Source organism: Gallinula chloropus (genome assembly GCF_964237585.1).
Source record: "Gallinula chloropus genome assembly, chromosome: 6".
In the NCBI taxonomy this organism is placed as follows: domain Eukaryota; kingdom Metazoa; phylum Chordata; class Aves; order Gruiformes; family Rallidae; genus Gallinula; species Gallinula chloropus.
The window spans coordinates 29649349-29670883 of record NC_140091.1 but is presented as its reverse complement, the minus strand read 5'-3'; the positions used below and the strand labels follow the sequence as shown (position 1 = coordinate 29670883).

General features: G+C 40.9%; 2 protein-coding genes across 2 annotated transcripts in view; both read left to right on the top strand.

Annotated features, from left to right (window-relative positions):
- Positions 1-852: 852 nt before the first annotated feature.
- Positions 853-10137, top strand: DDX59 (DEAD-box helicase 59). The gene is made up of 8 exons (XM_084266128.1): positions 853-878; positions 2283-3109; positions 5458-5625; positions 6191-6280; positions 6638-6889; positions 7577-7729; positions 8198-8326; positions 9807-10137. Exons 2-8 carry the CDS (start codon positions 2294-2296, stop codon positions 10068-10070), a joined length of 1872 nt encoding a protein of 623 aa, XP_084122254.1. The 5' UTR covers positions 853-878; positions 2283-2293; the 3' UTR covers positions 10071-10137.
- Positions 10138-13595: 3458 nt separating this feature from the next.
- The window catches only part of KIF14 (kinesin family member 14), a gene marked incomplete at both ends in the record, with an annotated part of 66430 nt that continues 58490 nt past the window's right edge, over positions 13596-21535 (top strand). The window contains 8 exons of the mRNA XM_084266313.1: positions 13596-14692; positions 14899-15153; positions 16045-16132; positions 17274-17372; positions 18840-18892; positions 19227-19257; positions 19615-19722; positions 20826-20942. Coding sequence (XP_084122439.1) covers positions 13596-14692; positions 14899-15153; positions 16045-16132; positions 17274-17372; positions 18840-18892; positions 19227-19257; positions 19615-19722; positions 20826-20942 — 1848 coding nt within the window. The remainder of the gene's footprint in view (positions 14693-14898; positions 15154-16044; positions 16133-17273; positions 17373-18839; positions 18893-19226; positions 19258-19614; positions 19723-20825; positions 20943-21535) is intronic.

The following is a 21535-nucleotide window of genomic DNA, read 5'->3' as shown; positions in this document are numbered from 1 at the left end:
GTAGCAGTGACCACCCCGTTTGCAGTGGCCAAGCAGCTAAAATCTTCTCAGTGGCTCTATGTTCAAACCTTAGTACTCCCTGCCGTGAACTGGTGCCAGTGCCCCTGCGCCAGGCACAGTGGCTCACCACGGCTGGCCTGCAGAGCGCGGCTTGAAGTCAAGTCGGAAAGCTCGTTCTGCTCCGCGGTGAGATGTGACAGATTGCGCTGTTCCCATGTGTTAGGATGTCGTGTAAGGAAGGTATGCGTGCTTACTGAAAATCATGGCTTAAGTTGCAGTGAACAGCGCGCTCATCGCGCTGTTTTAAGTGGGTCATATGCTGGCCATTTATCCGTCATACCTTAGGCCTCCATCATTTGCAGTAATAGCGTGTTTTTCTCGTGTGTGCCAATACCTGTGTGTTTCCCGTCTGAGGTGACAGATGCTACGGCTGCGGGAGGCGAGTGCGGGGCGAGCCCAGCCCCCAGACCTAAAAGCGGAGGGGGCGGGGGCAGCCGGGCGTGCAATCCCCCAAAACCGAAACTGAACTCAGTGGCGACATCTCCCGGAGACGCGGCTTTCCCCTCGCAGGCCGAGTGCGCAGGCCGGGCCGCCACTGGCCGGGACAGCCCTCCACAGCCCGGCCGCCCGGCCCTGTCCGCCTCGCTCCCCGTGTAAGGCTGCGGGCGGCAGCCGGTGAGGACCGACAGTGCCGCACCGCCCCTGTCCGTGCGGCAGGAGCCCCCGCCCCGCTCCTCGCTTCCCTCTGGCTCGCCCCGTGCCCGGCGCGCTGCGGCGGCTCTCTGCTTCCGCCGGCGGCTCTCCTGGCGCTGCCCCGGTGGGATGGCCGCCATTTTGTGAGGAGAGGCGGCGGTGGGGCCGACGGACGGTCGATAGCGGTACGTGAGGCGGCGTCCCAGCGAGGGGGAGGAGGTGGTGATGAGGGCCGGGCTCCGCCTCGCAGCGGTGGTGCGGGAGAGGCCGGAGGATAGAAACGGCCCAGCGCCGTCTTCTTCCGCGGTGTGTGTGGAAGCTGCCGGAGAGCGCGGCTGAGGCAGGCAGGGGAGAGGAGAGGGTGCTGTGCTACGCTGCCCGGGAATCCCGCGGTTAGGGGACTTCCCCCACCGACTCCGGAGGAGCCCATTAGGGGTGTCGTCTTCTTCATCAGCTGGGCGCTCCATGAGCACGGTTTGCGCCCGTCGCCTGAAAGGTTACCGAGTTGGTTGTGGGGAGATCTCGGTAGGTGCGAAAGAAGTGGAGAGGTCTGGCTGCTGGTCCAGCAGCGAGGGGGAACAGGCCCCTCGGGGCGGCTGCCCGTGTTCTACCTGCAGGTTTTGGTCGGCGGAGCTCATCTGACCGGTGAGCTCCCTGCCTGTGCTTCATCGCTCGGAGTTGCTTTGAGTTACACAGAGAAAAAGCCTTCCTGTAAACACAGAGGTAGTCAGGTGGTTTTTTTTTTTAGAAAGCTGGTGTACAAATAGGTATGCACAGTGCCATTAATTCAGAATAAGCTTATGGTATTTGGTGTGCTTTGTTTATCAGTTGTACCACACCAAACGATTGGTAAGGACGTAACGATGCTTTGCGAGTCAACTACTGAAAGCTTCAGAATATCAAAGTTATGGTTATCTATGGACACTTAATTTGGCAACCTTGTTTTACAGTAGAGACTTGGCAGATTAATCATATAGGTCCTTTCATTTTCTTTGAGTGCTGAGCTGTAAATGGACCTCAAAGTTTACAGTCTCTTTAAATTTGGGTGACCCTTGAAAAGGACAACAAGAAGAGTAGTCTTGGATGGGTCCTGTACTAAATTTCACATTGTTTTCAAAATCAATGATAGTTTGGTGGTGGTTTTTTGTTTGCTTGGTTTTGGGGTTTTTTTTGCTGTTTTTTGTTTCTGTATGTCATCGTAGAAACAACTAAGTTGTCAAAAGATTTAAATATGACTGATTCTCAAAATGGATAAATTTCCCAACAGATAATGAAATTGAAAGGTTTTATTCAATTACAAACATTTAACATGGAAAACTAACAGTGGGTGGATGGATCTCTTTGTACTGTTTCGTGCTTCCACTGTTAATTTGAAGCACTGCTTTACATTGCATCAACATTTAGACCAAGATTATTTTTATACAAGGCAATTTCTGGATTTTTTCAAGGGTTAAAAGTTGGTTTCTAGGTTTGCAAATCTTTCCTGTGCTTTAGGGTTGTGGGGGATTGGTTTTTTTTGTGTGGTAACAGTAAAAAGTACCTTTCTTGGTTGTAGTAGTTTCTAACAGCTGTAACAATTTTCTTTCTAGTGTACTGAAGCATGTTTTTACCAAGATCTGTTAAAGTCAAGAGGACTGCTGATGACGACGAAAGTTGTACAGCTAAGAAAAGTAAGTTGTCTTCTGGAGAATCTTTGCTGGAGGAGACCACCGAGTTCCAAGACTGTAAGTCAGTTAGAACAGAAACTTCTGCTTCAAGATGCAGTTTGAATGAAGTTGTACAAGAAGGTGCAGAACCTGTAGTTGAAGATCTGGGCATTGCTAATACAACTTTGGGAACGGACACCCAAAATACTGATGAAGACATCCCTTCTGAAGAACCCATAAAATCCTTCAGCAAATCCCAGCGTTGGGCAGAACCTGGAGAACCTGTGTGTGTTGTGTGTGGTCGTTATGGAGAGTATATCTGTGATAAAACAGATGAAGATGTTTGTAGCTTGGAATGTAAAGCCAAACACCTTTTACAGTTTCAAGAAAAGGAAAAAAAGCTAAAATCCAGTCAACTCACGAAAGACTCTCAAGCAGAAACACACCTGCCTGATACACCTTATTCCTACAGAGATCATTCCTTTATTTTAGGTTTGCAAGATGAGCAGATTGAGAACCTTAAACAGCAACTAGGTATTGCTGTCCAGGGCCACCAAGTTCCGAGACCTATAGTAGAGTTTGAACACTGTGGTTTTCCTGAAACTTTGAACCATAATTTGAAGAGTTCTGGCTATGAAGTACCAACTCCCATCCAAATGCAAATGATCCCTGTTGGACTGTTAGGGAGGGATATTGTGGCTAGTGCAGACACCGGCTCTGGAAAAACAGCAGCCTTCCTACTCCCAGTTATTATGAGAGTCTTGAAAGAGGTAATGAAACTTTGTGTGTTTAAAGAAAGTGCTTGGCAGCTTTGTCTCTTAGATTCTCAGTTCCATTGGGAATTGAATTGAAGGAGGTTTACAACCTTTGATGATGTATTTTACTTTTGATTGATGCAGCATTGGTTCTTAGGGGAGTGTCTGTGCTGTGGTTGGGTTTTTTTTTTGAGGGAGGGGGTTAACAATGAGTGTTTTTTCCCTTTGGGTGGTAAAGATTAATACGCAGTTTTTCCTTGTTAAGAAAGGTAACTAAATTCCGTGGTAACTTTACAAAATGACCTAACATAAAAAGTCAAAATCATTCCAGGCACCGTGTAAAGTAGTTGTTAAGAAACTTTTACGTTGTGAGGACTTGAATATGTGATGAGAAGTAATGGCAGATAATCTTCTGGACCTTGTGTGTGGTTCAGTATTGCTTTTTTAGTGGCTTTATTCAGAGAGACAAGTGTAAGAATATATTTGGAAATCCTGGACCTGGTTCCAGTTGTTTTGAACTATTTAGATGCCTTTGTGTGTGTGTGTGTATATATATGCACAGACATATGCATATATACATGCATACACAGAGGTTTGTATGTGTAATTTTTTGCAAAGGAATAATTTAAACATTAGGTAACTTTTAATCTTCAGAGTACTGTAGCATTAGTTTTAAGAATGGAAGCATTATATGGGAACATATAGGAGCATGTAGGAACATGTAAATACACTCCAGTATTTTCTCTGTCTAATAATCAATGTCCTGGTTTCAGTTAGGCTGGAGTTAATTTCTTTTCTAATAGCGATAGAATGCCGTGTTTGGGAGTCAGGATGGGAGCAGTGCTGATACCACCCCGATGTTCCTAATTACTGCCAAGCAATCAGGGACTTTTCCAGCTGTTCATATTTCCCTGCTAACAAGAAGGGAGGGGACACAGCCAGGACAGGTGACTCGAGCTGGCCAAAGGGGGTGTTCCATGCCAGTTACATCATGCTCAGTATAAAGGGGGCTGGTGAGGGGAGGAGCGGGCGGCTCCAGGACGCGCGGTTTTTGGGGACAGTCGGGTTCCGGGACGGCTCTGGGCTGCACGGCCTGAGTTGTGGGTTCGGTGGGAAACTGCATCCTGTATGAACAACTTCATATATTTTGTGCCCTAAAGTCCTGTTATCACTGTTATATCTATCTTTCTGCTATTCTAGGAAACTACCCTTAGCCCAACCCGCGGGGATTTGGTTTTGGGGTTCTTTTTTCCCTTTCCCTTCCCTTCCACACACTCCCCCCCCTTTTTTCCTTTTAAAGAACAAGTGACTGAATGGTGCTCAGCTCTCAGCTGGGGCAAAACCACGACAACCTGCAAGACAAAATTGGAGCCTTAGTGAATAATGCTTAATTTCTCCTCCTTCATCATCAGGGTACTTTACAAGTTAATGTATATGTCAAGAAATAATTTTATTTTACTGTTTAAAATTGTTTTCATTTTCAACATGGAAAAGAAATGAGGTGTCAAGAGCATAAGGTTAATCTGGTTATGAGATATTTTTGGTTTTGGCTTCTTCACAAACACTTTTTCTTTCATGTTAAGTTGTTCACTTAAACACTGTTGCACAGTTGAAAACAGCTCAAAAAGCCTTTCTTAACACAAGTGTTTACCTGTGTAGTTCCTTTGATGCAGTGGGAAAGGAACAACCTCTGCCTGTTGATCAGTTGTAAATATCCCAGCTGAAGACCAGAACACATACCTACCTTTCAGAAAAACTGTTTAGGGCATTTGTGATTGTAGTATTTGTATACGAGAGAGCTTTGTGTATTTGCTGAAAAGGTAATCAGTATTTCTGAAATAATGCCTCTTGGAGCTACACCATTATTCTGCCTTTTTTATTTTTCCCTCCTGTTATACCTTATGTTCTTTTTACATTGTTTGTGTGTGTTAACTGGAGTTAGGAATCTAAATTAATCTCAGAGGAATCGCTAACTCTAATTTTGTGTTTTCTGGGTTGCAGAAGTTATCAGGTGAATAATTTTATTGAAAATGCTTATATAAGGAACAACAAAAAATCAAGACTGTTAGCTTTCTGGGCCTTTTTTTTTATAAGGATGCTATTTTAACAGTATACTTAAACATGCATTTATCTTTTTGTTTTCAAAAGTAGAGTAATTGAGGGATAGACTTCCTTTGCCTTCATTGTTAAGGTATAATCCATGTTTACCTTAGCTCTTCAGACAGAAAGGATGTCAGCAGTGTTATATGTGCTTGCAGAATCTGTGCTACGTACTTCAGTATTGGCAAATTTTAACTTGAAAGTTTTTTATCTAAATAATAAGGCAATTCCATGTTCAGTAGATTTCTTCCCTCTCTTTCTAGACAGAAACTCCATCTGCCCTTATTTTGGCACCAACAAGAGAGTTAGCAATTCAGATAGAGAGACAAGCTAAAGAACTGATGGCTGGTTTACCAAACATGAGAACAGTTCTCCTGGTAGGAGGTTTGCCACTGCCACCACAGCTTCACCGGCTCAAGCAAAGCGTTAAGGTAAGGACTATAGCATGGAAAGATCCTGTGGAGTGTTATGTTTTGATGACATTCACAGGAAAGGAAAACGTTACTGTTGACATGTATGGACATACAAAGACGTGCTTTTCTGAAATCTAAGCTCCTAAAATAATTGTTAGCTCTTAAAAAGTATGTAGTAATATATTTTGTGAACTTTTTGACTAAACATAAGAGCTCTTTTTGATTTTGAAAGTGTCGTGTGTGATATTGCTTCTGTCAGAGTGTGAAATAATCCTGTTTTATTAGGCAAGGAGCTGTAATTTACAGCAAATAGTCCAGTTTTAATGCAGATTACATTGCTTGTATTTAGATGCTTCCAATAGAGTTCTAAAAGGCTCATTTCCTTTTGAGGCTTCATAATTTATTAAGTTATTTTTGAAAGTCTTAATACTCAATTGAACGTTAAGTAATTTCACTGATTAGTGCCCTTTTCAGTAATTTCTTTACAGTTTTCCTAGGACAGTCATCTGTCTTTTCAAGGAATTTCTAACTCCTGTTTTTTTCTTTTTTTTTTTCTTTTTTTTTTGTTTTTTTTTCTGGTTAGGTTATAATAGCAACACCTGGGAGACTTCTTGAGATTTTAAAGCAAAGTTCTGTTCAACTGCATGGCATAAAAATTGTAGTGGTGGATGAAGTAAGTTTTTCATTATCTTCCCTATACAGAGGTCCTTGAAGAGCCAGCGTGGGTGCCTAGTCAAACTGAATAAACATACAGAGTGTTCATTATAAAGATAAAATATGTTAAGTAATTTTTAACAAAATTCAGTATGTGTTTGAACAATGCATATTCTGTTGGCTGTAAAGACTTAGATACCTGTCAGGATAATACTGCTAGACCACTGTGAACCATTTGTTTTTAATTTTCTCACTTAGCTTTTCTCCTGACTGAAAACACTCCTGTATTTGGATTATTGTGTGCACATGATGGTTGTTATGTCAATTCAAGTTCAGGGTTCTGCTGTTCGATAAAAATCTAATATTTTTCACTTAGGTGGATACCATGTTAAAAATGGGTTTCCAGCAGCAAGTGTTGGATATTTTGGAAGACATCTCTCACGATCATCAAACCGTACTGGTGTCAGCCACAATTCCAGTAGGCATTGAACACTTAGCAAATCAGCTTTTGCACAATTTCGTAAGAATAACAATTGGAGAAAAGAATGTGCCATGTTCTAATGTTCGACAGATTATCTTGTGGGTAGAAGAACCATCTAAAAAGAAAAAGCTGTTTGAAATATTAAATGTAAGTGCAGTACTTTTCTCATAGGAACAACTTATACAGTCCTTCATGTCTTCACACATCTTTGTCGGGTTCTTAGCTTTAATTTTAATCTGTGTGTAGTAAAGAGGTGAGGGGTGAGGGTAAGCATACAGCTGCACTGATCAGTCATTCCGCAGTGTAGGAGCTTCAGTGGCAATTTCAGGGATTATTCAACCACTGTTACTCACACCCCCTCTGTGCAGCAGCAAACTAGGTGCCTATGATGGGGTCCAAGTATAAAATATATTTTTGATCATTTTCTTGGGATTTGCAGTATGGCATCTTGAAGATTTGTACCTGGTTATCTGTGAATGGTAAAAGAACAGGACTTTCTTAAACTGTTGTAGTGGCTTTATGGCCTGGGAGTGCCTGCTAATCATTTGAAAAGTCAGTAAAGAAACCATCAAGAAAGCAAATACGGTTCTTTCTTGAATTTTCTTTATATAAATAATAAATGTATCTTTTATATAAGAGTACTTTGGGGGGAGAATTTGGGAGTCTTGGATGAGGTTATACAAGAAGTATGTAGGAATTTTTAACTGAACCTCAGAATTTAAATGCAGAATTATGTCATCTTTACAGAAATACAGAAGAAAGCTTCTGAATTCTAAAAAAAAAGCATGCAAGCAGCTGTTAATACTTTCTTATATAAACTGTTTCATTTTGCAGGATAAGAAGCTTTTCAAGCCTCCAGTGTTGGTGTTTGTGGACTGTAAGCTAGGAGCAGATCTGTTGAGCGATGCTGTTCATAAGATTACAGGATTGCAATGCACAGCTATGCATTCTGAAAAGTCTCAGGTGGAAAGAACAGACATACTGCAGGTTTGTGCCTTCTGAAGTTATAGGTGTTTTGGTAAGATTTAAAATGGACAGTTTCTCTAAAGGTGGCTTAATTTTGAACGAGTTAATTCATAATTTACTGCTTTCCTGCAGTAAAACCTGGAGTATAGCTGGGGGAAAGGACATACAGATTGGACCAAACCAAACTGTGGTAAATAATGCCATTTAAGTGCAGATAATCTAGGAAATTCTCTCTATTATTTATTTGCTTTTGAAATAGGTGTTTAAGTATGCCTTTAACTTTTAAAATGTTTATTATTAAAATGGTGGGTTTGATATCTCTTTAATTAGTTGTGAGTGTTATATTCCTATTTAAATCAAGAATATGAAGGAGCCATTCTCCCTTCTGCAATAGAATAATCTGATTGGTTGTTAAAGCTTATTTTTGGAGATTTAAAAAGTATAAATAAGGAGAAAAGAAATAATTTTTGCTCATTCCTTCCTTGCCAGGGATTACTTCAAGAGAAGTACGAAGTTATAGTAAGTACTGGAGTCCTTGGACGAGGGCTGGACCTTGTCAATGTCAAACTGGTAGTAAATTTCGATATGCCTTCAAGTATGGATGAATATGTACATCAGGTAAATGATTGCTAAAGCATTATTTAAAAAGTATGTCAAAATATGATATCTGCCTATAGGAATTTAAATGTAAACATAAATATTATTTTCCTCTTCAGAGTATTGTTTTTGTAGGAAAGAAAGGTGCCAAGAATCTCTTCCATAAGTCACTTCTGTAAATTACTAAAATCTCTAACACTGTTTTTGTATCTCATATATAAATTACAAAAAGCTGGAAGAGCATTCTTATACCCATTATATTTGCATTATTATTATTATTTGTTTTGCACTGTTGTATCACTTTGTGTCGATAGCAAGAAAGTTTACTGTGTTCTTCCAGAAAGGCCAAATACCCCTCTTCCTGCTGCAGCTCTCTGCAGTGTGGGATATGCATGTAATACAATCAGGAAACCAGTCACAAACTTTCTTTTCATTCCTCTTCCTACTCTGTTACGTTCTTTGATTTTTATTTTTTTTCTGAGGATTTCTTACTTTAAAAAGACAAGGGGTGTGTTTATGTATGTGTACACACACCCCAACCCCAGTTTGGCTAGTAAAGCAAGACAACTAATTATTACCCTCTTTTTGGCACTTATGATGCCACACTATTACTGTGTCCACTTTTGAGACCATCACTACAAGTGAAGTCGTCAAACTGAGGAGAGTCCAAAGTCAAGGGACTGCCACACATCATGTGAAGAGAGGCATGGGGTACTGGGCTTGTCTGGGTTGGAGTAGAGATTTAATTGAGGTCTTCTATTTGGTAATGTGTAGTTACAGAGGAGATCGAGCCAGACTCTTAAGAGATGCCCAGGGAAACCATGAGAGCCAACAGTCACAACTTGCTGCAAGGGGAATTCTGGCCTGATTAACAAGGAAAAATGTTTTTCACAGCAAGAGTGGTCAGGCAGTGGAACAGCCTGCCCAGAGAGTGGTGGGACCTTTGTGCTTGGAGACGCTTGGAACTCCACAGGACAGGGCCCTGAGTAAACTGGTAGAACTTGGAAGTTAGCCCTCTTTTGAATCAGTGGGAAGGTCTTTCAGAACTATATCAATATTAATGTAGTACCTCATCCTAAATAGAGTCTTTATTGTAGAGTCTTCTCTAATTTGTTCAAGCACTTTGGGTAATTTAGAGAAATAATTTGTTACTAGAACATTGGAAGTTAAGTCTTGTGCTTGATAGAAGATATATGTATGTGTTGTTAGAATCCACATTTAAAAAACATTTTGTTTGGTCCCAAAGGCTATGTTACATATCTCAGCATCAATACTGGGGTTCTGGTATGTCTTATAAACCAGTGGTAATTTTAGATGTGTTGAAGCTAAAGCTTCAGATCAACATTCAGGAATTCAGGAAGTTTAATAAAACTTTGTGCTTAGAGGACAAGATGAAGAGATTTGGCTTTGTCACTTAGGTTAGATTTGCAACAGAAAATGAAGGATGAATGAAGGACATGCATTTAATACTGATAACTTAAAGTGAGGATTGCTTTTTCAGGTTGGAAGAGCGGGGAGGTTGGGTCACAGTGGAACTGCAATTACTTTTATCAATAACAACAGCAAGAAGCTCTTCTGGGATGTTGTGAAAAGAGTAAAACCAACGGGCACCATTCTTCCTCCACAGCTGCTTAATTCCCCGTATCTTCATGACCAGAAGAGGAGGGAACAGCAGCGACTTAAACAATTACAGAATAGTCTTGTAACAGGAGATAATATTATGGACATTATTAGAAAACATGACAAAAATAATTCTCAGAGGTAATAGGTTTTATATATGTTATCTTATGTAACTATAATGAAAGTGTAATTAAAAATAAACATAGAATTATGATGCCTTGTATCTTGCCTTTTTAAAAGAAGCTTGTTTGTTTTTTTTAAGGAGTCTCATGTTTATTTCATCTTCACTTTGAAATGCAGGCTACTGTGGTTTTGGGTTACAGTAGTAAAAATACTGCGCCCTTTTTTCCAAAACCTTTACCCTTGCTTGCAACATCAACTGAGAAGACACTGATTTATTTTGGTTTAGTATTTCTGAATAATCATTTCAGACTTCATGAAACACATTCTTCTGGTAATTTTTATGGAGGGGAAAAAAAAATGCCAAACAACCAGCAGCGGTGACAGGTCTCCAAAAAGAAGCCTCTACCTCTTCCTGGTAGTTTACATAAAAGCTTTCACTGGGACCTCAGGATCCTCGCTGGGGCTTTCTTGTGAACATGTATATACATCTCTGCAAGTTTTGTTTGTAATAATCTTAGTTTCTGCTTTATTGTCTGTAACCATTTAAAAGTCCTGCTCAAGCACTTTACCATGGCAGAACCACTCAATTATTAGTATAACTTTACTGTACAGAAGTAGGGTAAATCACAGAAGTTACAAGAAGACATTTGTGTTCTTATTTAACGAGACAGTGCAGTTAATACCCAACTGATGGTATTTACTAGTCGTTGGAGCATAACTCTTGCCATTCTTTGACCCTAGATCCTGTTTCAGTTTTTTGGGGAAACAAGACCAAAACTGTTTTAGGAGAGTGTTGTATGGCTTAACCACCCGAAGGTGGGGAGAGGTCCTGAAACCTTTTTCTTTCTTTTAGACTGAGGCTTGAGCTAGTAGTTTCACCAGACCTTTCAACCTCCTGTGCTGCATCCTCTTTTTCACAGTGAGGGTGACAGAGCCCTGGGACAGGCTGCCCAGGGAGGTGGTGGAGCCTCCTTCTCTGGAGATATTCAGACCCTGTCTGTGCAATATGAGCTGGGGAGCTGCTTTGGCAGGGGGCTTGGACCCGATGATCTCTCGAGGTCCCTTCCACCCCCTACAATTCTGTGATCCTCCCTTTTTGGCAGACTGCGGTGTCCCGGATAGCCCTGTGCCTTATATGTGTACCCCAGCCTGAGGACAGCAGTTTGTAGTCAGGCAGACGCAACCTGCACCCCCGTGCTTTGCTTTTTGCCTCCCTCTGCTGGCTCTGCTCCTGGAACTCGCTCACCCGCTCTCGGTGACAGAGGTACAAACGCCCGCCCCTGCAGCGGCAGACCCTTCTTTGGGTGCTTGGGGAGTTTTCGTAAAGCCGTGCTTGATGAGCTTTCTCCTCCTGCCATCCTCACTCGTTTCCATACTGCCTTTCTGAGGGTGAAGCGGTGGGAACGCGCCTCGGTGCCCGCGTAGCGCGTTGCTGAGGGGCTCCCTTCAGCAGGCCGGCTCCCTTAACGGGCCGGCGGGGCTGTGCCTGGCCTTTGAGGGGTTACCGGCTGCGCCCGGCTTACTGCCCGCGCGCCGCAGGATGCCGGCAGCGGGGCCTGGCTGGAGCCAAGGCAATCCTCCCGCTAGAGAAGCCGCGGGCTGCCCTAGCACGGAGCCCCGACCCGCCCACCCTCCCTGCGGCGCGCTTGGGGCCGCCCCTTCTGACGTAGGTCCTTGCGGGAGCCAATCCCCGTGGGCCCGGCGCATTCAAACGGGACCCGGAGCAGCCGGGAGCGGCGTCTGGAGTGGAACAGGGGCGGTGGGTGAGGAGGGGCCACTGAGAGGTGAGGGACGGGTCTCTGTCCCCGAGCTGGGGGGGTGGGTTTCTCTGGGGCCTGTGGCTGCTCGCGGTCGGAGTGGGCTATTGTTTTGGGAGCCGCGGAGCTGGGCTGGCGGCGCGGGGCGGCGGGCTCCGCAGGCCTCTGGCGCGGTGAGGCAGCCGGTGCTTTCTCTTCGGTGTCTGTCCGTGGCCGCGCTGGGTGACCCGGCGGCGCTGAGAGGCTCCTTCAGCCGGGCGGTCTTAAGCACGTCTGTGGCTGCGTTGAGAGTCTTGCGGGGGCTCGCCTGAGGAGGGTAGGTCTGCTAAACCGTGGAAACGCCGTCCGTTTCATCTCTAATTAGGGTTTGTCATCAATTCAAAACGAGGAGCAAGAGTACTTTCAAGCTGCGATGCTTTTCCAAGTCTTGACCCTCGCTTTAGGTTTTCGTGGAGGGCTGGAGCTTTTCGACAGGGGAGAACTGTCCTTGTGCCTGTTAATCTAGAGCTGAGTGGAGAAGAGACACTTCTCAGCAAACACTGAAGCAAGTCAGGGTTTGCAACCGGAAAACGCGTGTTTTATAACTCGTAGTGTAAGTAGCTTCCTGTATCAAACTGGATTGAGCAATAAATGCGCTCTCTGGCTTCAAATTGTTGAAACTTTTCTCACGATTTATGAGTTGAAGGCCTTGTGCAGTCAGGGTACGTGTAGGCGTGGATGTAACGATGTAAATTCTGAGGGCGCTGTGAGAGCCCTAACAAGTGCAGCATTAAAAGATACTTTTAACGGAGTACTGGTTAGGTGGTTGTCCCTCTCACTTTTGCTTTCCTTCTTTATGTTTAATTGTCTCTTTTTGTTAATGATATATGTGATTTGTGAAGACTTGAAGGCAGGTGACTTGTCCTTGGCTTCCGTTAGCAAACTGATTGCAGCTGGCATGTCTGTAGTGTCAAACCTGCAGCTACCTGGTATCTCTGATGTGTGTGCAGCAGTGGAAGCGTGCTTTTCTGTACAGATTGGATGGATACAGCTTTCTAAATATTTACTTGTAGAAAAGATTTGGAACGGTCTTTCTTTTGTCCCCTAAGCTAGGTATCGCTTTCTCTTGCTATGTCCTGTTGTGAACTAAAAGTTTGTATGTACTGTAATTGTCATCTCTTGTTAAGAAAGATGCTTTATTCTGATAGTGTGACTTATGTATAAAAATCTTGGGGGGGAAAAGTCTGCTTTCTGCGTTCCCAGATTTACTGTTAAATTATAATAACTTTGTTGTTCTGTTAGAGTCTGTGAATTATGAAACACTGAGCATAAATAGTTGTGAGGAAATGGGCGCATGATCTTGAATCCCCCTTCTTTGGGGACTGTAGTAGATCATTCTGAGTAAATTCATATAGTGTTTTTTTGTTGTCAAATAGATTGTTCTTTGTACCAACTAGTGCTTCTTCGTGATGTTTGATTTTCCTCTCTGAAACAAATCATAGAATTTAATATATGGAATCAAATAGCCTACTTTTATCAGAAGCAGTCATTCAAATGTAGAATTACTTTTTCAAGTGCTTGAGGTGAAACGGGATACTAACTGTTATTGAAGTTTGGGAACATACACTCACTGCCACAAACATGTTTTGGTGTATGGGGAAGTCTTCACGTGTAACTTGTACTGGGTATGAGCTTCATAAAAAATTCTGCTTTGTATCACCAGGTTCCCTAAGAAGCAGCAACTAGAAGTAACATCTTACTCAAGGTGTTGTACTTACTAAAAAGCTAATGTTAATTTGCTGGACGATAACATGCCAATTCACATAATTCCTGCAAGGAGTTCCTCTGAGGATCAAGGTGCTACCACTTTGCAGAAGACTTCACAGAATACTGTTACCAGCTGCAAAGTTTCTGAGCAGCAGCTGAAGTCACAGGTGTCAGAGGAAGAAAAGAGTAGTTTGCTCTCATGTTCACAGAATAAGACTGATGAAATAAATAGGACCTATGTGATTTCAGCCTGTAAAAAGGGGACTGACTCATTAACCATATTTAAACCTGAAGGCAGATTAACACTCCAGAGGAGAACTGGAGCAAGCAAAAAATCAGTGTCCAGTAGTGAAGAGCTGCACGCAAAACCCACGCAGGGCACTGATAATACACAAACAGAGAAAAAACTCACTCTGCAGAGGCATGTGAGGACTGGCTCCATAGATAAAAGTAAAATCAGTCTGAATGTTTTGCCTGGAACAGAAAACTACTCTGCTGCACAAAGGAATTGCAAGACTGCACATCCACCCAATGTTACGAGTAACAGTGCCCCTGATGTTAAACCAAGCTTTAAGTTAGCTGAGGGTCAGTCAAGCACGAAGCTACAGTGTAACCCAAACAGGAAGGATTCCTTAGGTTGTTTTCATGGTCTGCGTGAAAGCAATAGCTGCACACCCTTGAAACGTAGGACATGCACTGCTGAGGTAAAACTGCAAAAAGAAGTTCCTAAATCAGCACAAGTAGCTACCTCAAAATATATTAATAGGATATCAGTAGAACAACTGACTAAGAAAGGTGATATAAACAAGCCACCTGAAAAGCAAAGGTTGTTCTATAATAAACATAACAGCTTGGAAAGACCCAGGACGCCGATAAAATGTTCAACAGAAGGGCTTAGGCTTACACCAAAGACCAGTGCTTCGTGGGATCAGCCGTCTCTCTCTGCTTCCAGCAAACGAATGCCTTGTCGCCAAATTGTAGCCAAGAAGAAAACTAGTGTCTCTAGCTCTCTTCCCGTGGGTTCAAAACCAAACGAGAACCCAGGAGCTCTAGTGGAGAGCAACAGCACTGAGGAAGATGTTTACAAAGTGGAAAACAGCAGAGTGGTTGTAGCTGTGCGTGTGCGGCCTTTCAGTAACAGGTTTGTATCCTGGACTTACTTCTGATGCTGTTACTAGCACCTTCATCCCTGCTTTGTATTTTTTCAATTGTTTAATCATTGGCCCAATAAGGTTGTAATACATGCTGTGGTTACCAAACTTGTTTTCTATAAGACAGTTGACTGAAATGAATACCTTAAAGCATGTATCTTGTGGTTTTAAACTTTTTTTCTTTCCTTCCATTCAGAGAGAAAAATGAAAATTCAGTTCCTGTAATCTCCATGAGTGGCACAGAGACAACTGTACAAAATCCTACCACAAACCAAGTTTACAGCTTCAATTATGACTTCTCCTTCTGGTCTTTTGACAAGTGTCATCCTAATTTTGCAAGCCAAGCAATAATTTATAAAACTTTAGCAATGCCATTCCTAGAAAGAGCTTTTGAGGGATATAACACTTGTCTCTTTGCTTATGGGCAGACTGGTTCTGGAAAATCATACACGTAAGTTTCTAATAATTGTTCAAGTTCTATGTGAGCCAATTGTTATACGATGTCAAGTCATGAAAAGAGGTTATATGGAATAGACTCCATGGTTACTGAATAGTGTTTAACTGGTTTTGCATATTAAAAAAATAATTAAAACCTATATTTATAAGAAATGAGACTAATTTAGCTGTAGAATATTTTTGTGCTTGACACTGACCTCTTTCTATGTCTAATGAAGAAAACAAAAGCTCTATTTTTACTTGTAATATTTAGTTTCCTTGCCCTAAAAGAAAGATACGCTCAGTATTGCAATTGTTATCCTATTCGTAAGTTTGTTTTGGTGTTCTCCAGCTTCAGGTAAACAATTACTTGCCTTCACCCTTGCCTGTTTTCAGCAAGGCTGAAATTGATAGCAGTAATTGCTTCCTCGGGTCAGGTCTACACAACAGGCCTCTGCTGACAGCTGTGTTGGGCAGCTGTGTGAGTCTAGACTGAAGCTGAATTAGCCCTGTAGACTGGTGTTCTGCAGTGGCAGAACTAGACAGGAAAAAACTGTGCCAGAAGTGGTGAGAGGCTTGGGTTGCTGTACTGGCAGGGTGCAGAGAATATAAAATGCATGCATGTTAGGGTATCAAACACCTATAGGTTTACTGTTTATAGTACAACTTACTCTTCAGCTGCCTTAGGCTTTTTGATCCAAGTTTTCAACCCATTTTTTAATGGCTGAATTGGAAAAGACCTCTGGACATCATATTATCCAACTCTTTGCACAAGCAAGCACCAGCTTAGATCAAGTTTATTTCTATTGCTTGTTACCATTGGCATTGTAGAGCTGTAAAGCTGTACAATTAATATTGAAGCTCTAGAGGGTTACAAAACAACTAGCAGATATTTTTGTTACTACAGGATGATGGGATTTGATGAAGACCAAGGAATAATTCCAAGACTTTGTGAAGATCTCTTCACTCGTATAACACAAATGGACAAGCAGCAGGTAGTGTGCTCATACTATTTACCTTGGGTTATGAGGAAACAGATGCATTGCAGTGTTTTGATACTGTTTCATTCTTCCATCTTATACCTTACTGTGGATCCATTTATTAATGTTGGTATTCTGCTGATTCTTATCATATTTCTGCTAGTAGCTCTGATGAAACGGGGTTCCTAAATAGCCAAAAATGAGCTTTGGTTTGCTTCCATAGCAAAAATAATGTAAGAAAGAAATACAACGTGCTGTTTTTGATGTGTCGTTAGACTAGAGTTCTTTCATCTGTATAGCATGTCTTAAAATATGAGATTTATGTAAGGAAAGGTTGAAAGATCCTAGTGGGTTCCATACTTTCAGTGGAGGCATATAAAATAATAATTAAAAAAATTATCTTTCAGTGTTGTCACATAATAAAGCAAAGTATGCTTTAATAGCGTTCTAGTTCAGTATTCTTGCTGAAGTCAAAGAAAGTCACCAGCTACCCCCACTTGGTAGGTTCTTTAAAGACTAAGATTTTCATTCTAAGTCAGTCATGCTGTTCCTGCAAATTATCTCAAATCTTGTCTTCCTGACTTAAATGTTTTAGTTCCAATCTTTCTTGTACCTTAAAAATTCCACTTTATAAAGAAAAGAAATCTGGATGTTTTTTTGAGGTAGGAGATGTGCTTTCATGAAAAGCTCGTTGTTTAGTACTTCTAAAAATTCCTGTAGGTGGAATTGAGGTTTATCTTTCCATTAGGTCATTCTATTCCATGCTATGATGTTGGCAACATCAATCCGCCCCTTGTCTGTAACACATATCATACTGTAGAAGCCCATTCCCTAAGGGAATGAGACTACTGCAGGTGCAAATAAAACTATTTTCATGCACTAAAACCCCAACACTAAAACTTCTAAGGTTGATATATATGATTTTTTAAAAGTTTGATAGCTGTCAGCTGGGAACAACTATGGATAGAATTCCAATATATGTTTGGCAAGAGCAGATCCATGGTTTAGGATATCCCTTTTCTTGAAGTCCCTTCAGTATAAAATCCTGTAACACTGAATAGCAGGATCTGTTAATTTAGGGTAATTTTTTTGAAACTAAAGGATGATGATGATGTTTTGTGGCATACACTAGTAACTCTTCTATTAATTTTATTAGATTTTGTACCATCTCGAGATGAGCTATTTTGAAGTCTACAATGAGAAAATTCACGATTTGCTTGTCTTTAAAGCTGACAGTGGACAGAAGAAGCAGCCAGTAAGTTGCTCATGGAAACAAGTACATGTATAATCTCAAAATAGTGGCATCTATTCCATAAACAAAAATGCACAAGTGACCATTGTTTTGTTATCCAAATACCCTAGATTGTTGTGAATAATGGGGTTTGAGTAAAAAAGAAAATATATCTTGCTCTATGACTTCAAACAAAATGCTTGGCACTTAAGGTTTTTTCTTTCTGGTACAGAAACAAAATGTTTCAGTAGAACCTCAAAATTGGTACTAAACACTCTTATCTGCATAATGAAGATGATCTTATCAGCCTTTATAATATGTCTCTTAGAATATTGCTTATCTAAATCTCCAGAGTACATGAAGACTCTTCTTTGCAATATAATTTGAGTTACAATCTTGTAATTTAGATAGAGTTCTGAAATGGAAGGATGATAATGTCAGGAGGCTTCCAATGGTGTTTGGAGCGGAGCAGGGGAGTATGTGCCTAATTGTACTTGATCTGTTCTTGATCAGTTCTCAGCACTATTGAAATGTCTGTTTGCTTTCTGAAAATATCTGTCTATAGTTTGTCAATTGTGGTGTCTCTTTGCCACTGACTCTGCAGATCTCATTGCAGCCCATAGTATGTACATTAAAAACACTGTGGAAGGAGACTTTTTCACCATTTGGTTTCCCCTGTGTATTTACACTGCCCAGCTACAGAAAACTACTGTTGTATAAGGGCTTAGCACCAACATGCATACTCTCAGATTCTTTGCCAGGCTGTCAAGATGTTCCTTTGTTGTTATTTTTCCCCCCTGTTGATTGTTTCCCAAGTGACCTGATTAACTATTTAAGAATCACTAGTTAAACTAGTTTAGCTAGTTTTTAATATATGTTAAGATATGTAAAACCATAGATTTAAGACATTTGTGTTAAGTAGGAAATGCAGGGAAGAAACTGATCATGTTTGATTTATTAAAAAAAGTGTTTTCTGTACTTTGAAATATTTAACTCTATATTGGCCACTTGTGTAAATTACAAGTATTAGTTTATGATAAAGAAAATATTTCAACAGAAAATTAAATGTAGTATAAGTCCTTTATACTTAACTTGGGATTTATGTGGAATAGTTATATATAAATAAAGACTATACTGTCTTAATTATAGTTGGAGTGCTTTCATCTGAGTTTTGTCAGTGATTTTTAGCTGAATTATTTAACTTGGAAAAATAATAGATTTATGTAGTACACTTACATAAGAAACATTCTCCAACATAAGGTATGTGTTCTTGCAGTTAGCTATGTGAGGGATGACCTGGTGCAATCTGCTGTGATATCTCAGGCAGCTGGAAAGATTCAGTTGTAGGTATTTTCCTGAAAATAGTGTTCTATATGAATCATGCTAAGCCTTGTTGATGCTAAAGGTCATATTAGGGACGTAGATATCCCTGAGTGGTAGGGCTCGCTATCATGCTCCTAATAATCTTTCTTTCAAAATTATTCTCACCAGCTTCGTGTAAGGGAACATCCAGTATTAGGACCGTATGTGGAAGGCCTGACAGTGTAAGTCTTAACTCAATAGATGTGTGGTGTAATCCTGAAAGAGTATACTAATTATTATATTGAGGCCCTGTGAAAGCTTGTTGTGTACTCACCAGTAGATTAGGCAAGATTTTGTTCCCATACAGCTCTACAAAAATGCATACTCATGCCTTGTTTGACTTCATGTATTTCTTTTAGTGAAGTAAGTGTGTGGAGGTCTTAGGATAATTGGAGCTTTCCTGGTATATTTCTATTTTGTGTGTAACTGGGGAAATATGTCAGAACTCAGGCAGCAGGGAAAACTGTAGAAAGAAAACAGTCTGAACCCAAACTTTTCTTTTTCCCCCCACCTTAGGAATGTTGTCAGTTCTTACTCTGATATTCAGGTAAGAGTTATTTGGTTACCAAAAGGGAATACAAATACTTCTGCTTGCTCCTTCCTCCTCCTTCCTTCGCTGCTGAAAACTAAATTCAATGGATGGGAAGAAAACACTTTACAGACTGCCTGGTAGTTGGTATTTCAGCTGATTTTATAAAAGGATAATGAAGACTAGTACTAAATAATAGAGCTAAGAAGATGCATGCAGGCAAGTGCCGCTGTGTTCATGTGGCTATCTCAAGTTTTAATTCCTCCCTTGTAGAGTCATCATTTGTGTCAAAAACTTTATTTGCAAACATTCTAATCTTCAGTTGACTATCTGCAGTAGGTTTTGGTTTTACATCCTGACTTCTCTCTCCTACAGAGTTGGCTTGAACTAGGAAATAAGCAGAGAGCAACAGCTGCTACGGTAATGAATGACAAGAGCTCTAGATCTCATTCTGTCTTCACCCTTGTCATGACACAAACCAAGGTATTTCTGGGTATTTTATCTGTTCAAATTGGGTAGCAAAAAGTAGTTTTGTATGTTGCCTATTAAATTGTTGTGAGAATATACTCAGATGAACAAAGCACAGGGCATTTTAACATGACTTTCTACACAGAAATTTATTTTACATACTTTTGAGTAGATTCTGATGCCTTTGTGCTTGTCTGTATTTGTAGGAGCAATATAAATATGCCTAGACTGGCAGATCTAGGAGTAGTTTGAAGCTTCTGAGTGAGTTTTTAGATATAAATGGAATCCAAATTGAAGCCAGACCTAATTTCACCCTGCTGCCAATGCAGCTTCTAAGAAAGTTAAGTTGTGCAAGGCAAATAGCTGTGCTGAGTTCCTGCAAGTGATGAGCTGGGACAATGGTAGGAGATGCACTTTCTGCTCAGTTTCAACTCAGCTCAGAGTAAATGTTTCCTTGCTTTGGGATAATTCTCTTACCTGTGCCACTCCAGGATGTAGTGACTACAACTCCACATCTGATTTACTGATGTGCAAATGAGAACCTGACTTACTGAGATGAACTTGAAAACAGAAGTAGAGCTCTTTGGAAGGATACAGGCTGTCAGTCTTGTCCATTCACAATTGACTTAGTGATTTTTGGATTTTTTGTTGTTGTTAGTTGGTTTAATTTTTTGGCCCGATTGCTTAATCTTCTCCTCCTTTCTCTCCCTCACCATTCTCAACACTGGATTATTTATTTTCTTTGAGAGCTAGTCCTGAAACTTTGCCACTGGCTACTTAGCTCATCTTCACTGGTTGAAGTCAGTTACAGTTTACAGATTTCTGTGTGTATTGGATGGCCACAATAGTCAAACTTTAGACCCAAACCTGTGATTTGTTAGTCTGTTGTTTGTGCAGTTCATGCTTGTACTGCAAGCAATTCAACTACAAGCAATTGATACTATAGTTAAAAGTCCAAACTTAGTCTCCTTTAAGGTTGTACTTGAAGATATCCTGTCAAAAAGTAAAAGGAGAGTATCAATCTTAAAATGTTCTTAAAAGGATTGGCTTGTTATGCTTCTGCTTGTCCTCAGGCTTTTTACTTCGGTTTGAATGCAAACATCTCCCTTTTTCTCTAGGTAGAATTTGTGGATGAAGAGCAATGTGATCGTAGGCTTACGAGCCACATAAATCTAATTGATCTGGCTGGCAGTGAATGCTGTGCAACAGCTCAGACCACTGGAGAAAGGCTGAAGGTATACTGATTCAATGAAATGTAATCATGCTGAGTGGATTGTAGGTGTAGCTTAAGAGACAATATAACTTTGATGTAAGAATTTTCCTGGTTTTAAGAATAGATTAGCTTAAGAGAAAGCCGTAAACTGTCTAAGTTGCTTGTGATAGCAGCTGCAAAACTTAACCATAACAATAGTGTAGCAGCCTTTAAGCTGGAGGGAGTAGAAGATAGGGGAGTCACGGATGGTGAGACTGATGACCAATGGGGAGACAGAGTATATCTTGTTTTCAGCGACAAGGAGTGTGTTTTTGAGCTCAGATAACCACAGAGAAGAAATGTAAAGAGCATGCACTGAGAATGAGGAAGACTCCTGAAGACCACTGGAAAAACCCCTAAGTGTCACTGAGCATGCTCTATCTGGAAGAAGTTAATTTAAATGATTTCCTGGAAGTAATTTGCATAGCTCTGCATTTTTTTGGAAATTATAATGAATATGTACAGTTCATCTGTATAAATATGAGCAATTTGGCTTTAATGGGCACACACATTTGGAGGAGCGATCCCCTGTGTGCTTGGCGCTGCAATAAAGAATACCTGCTTGATAGTCACCAA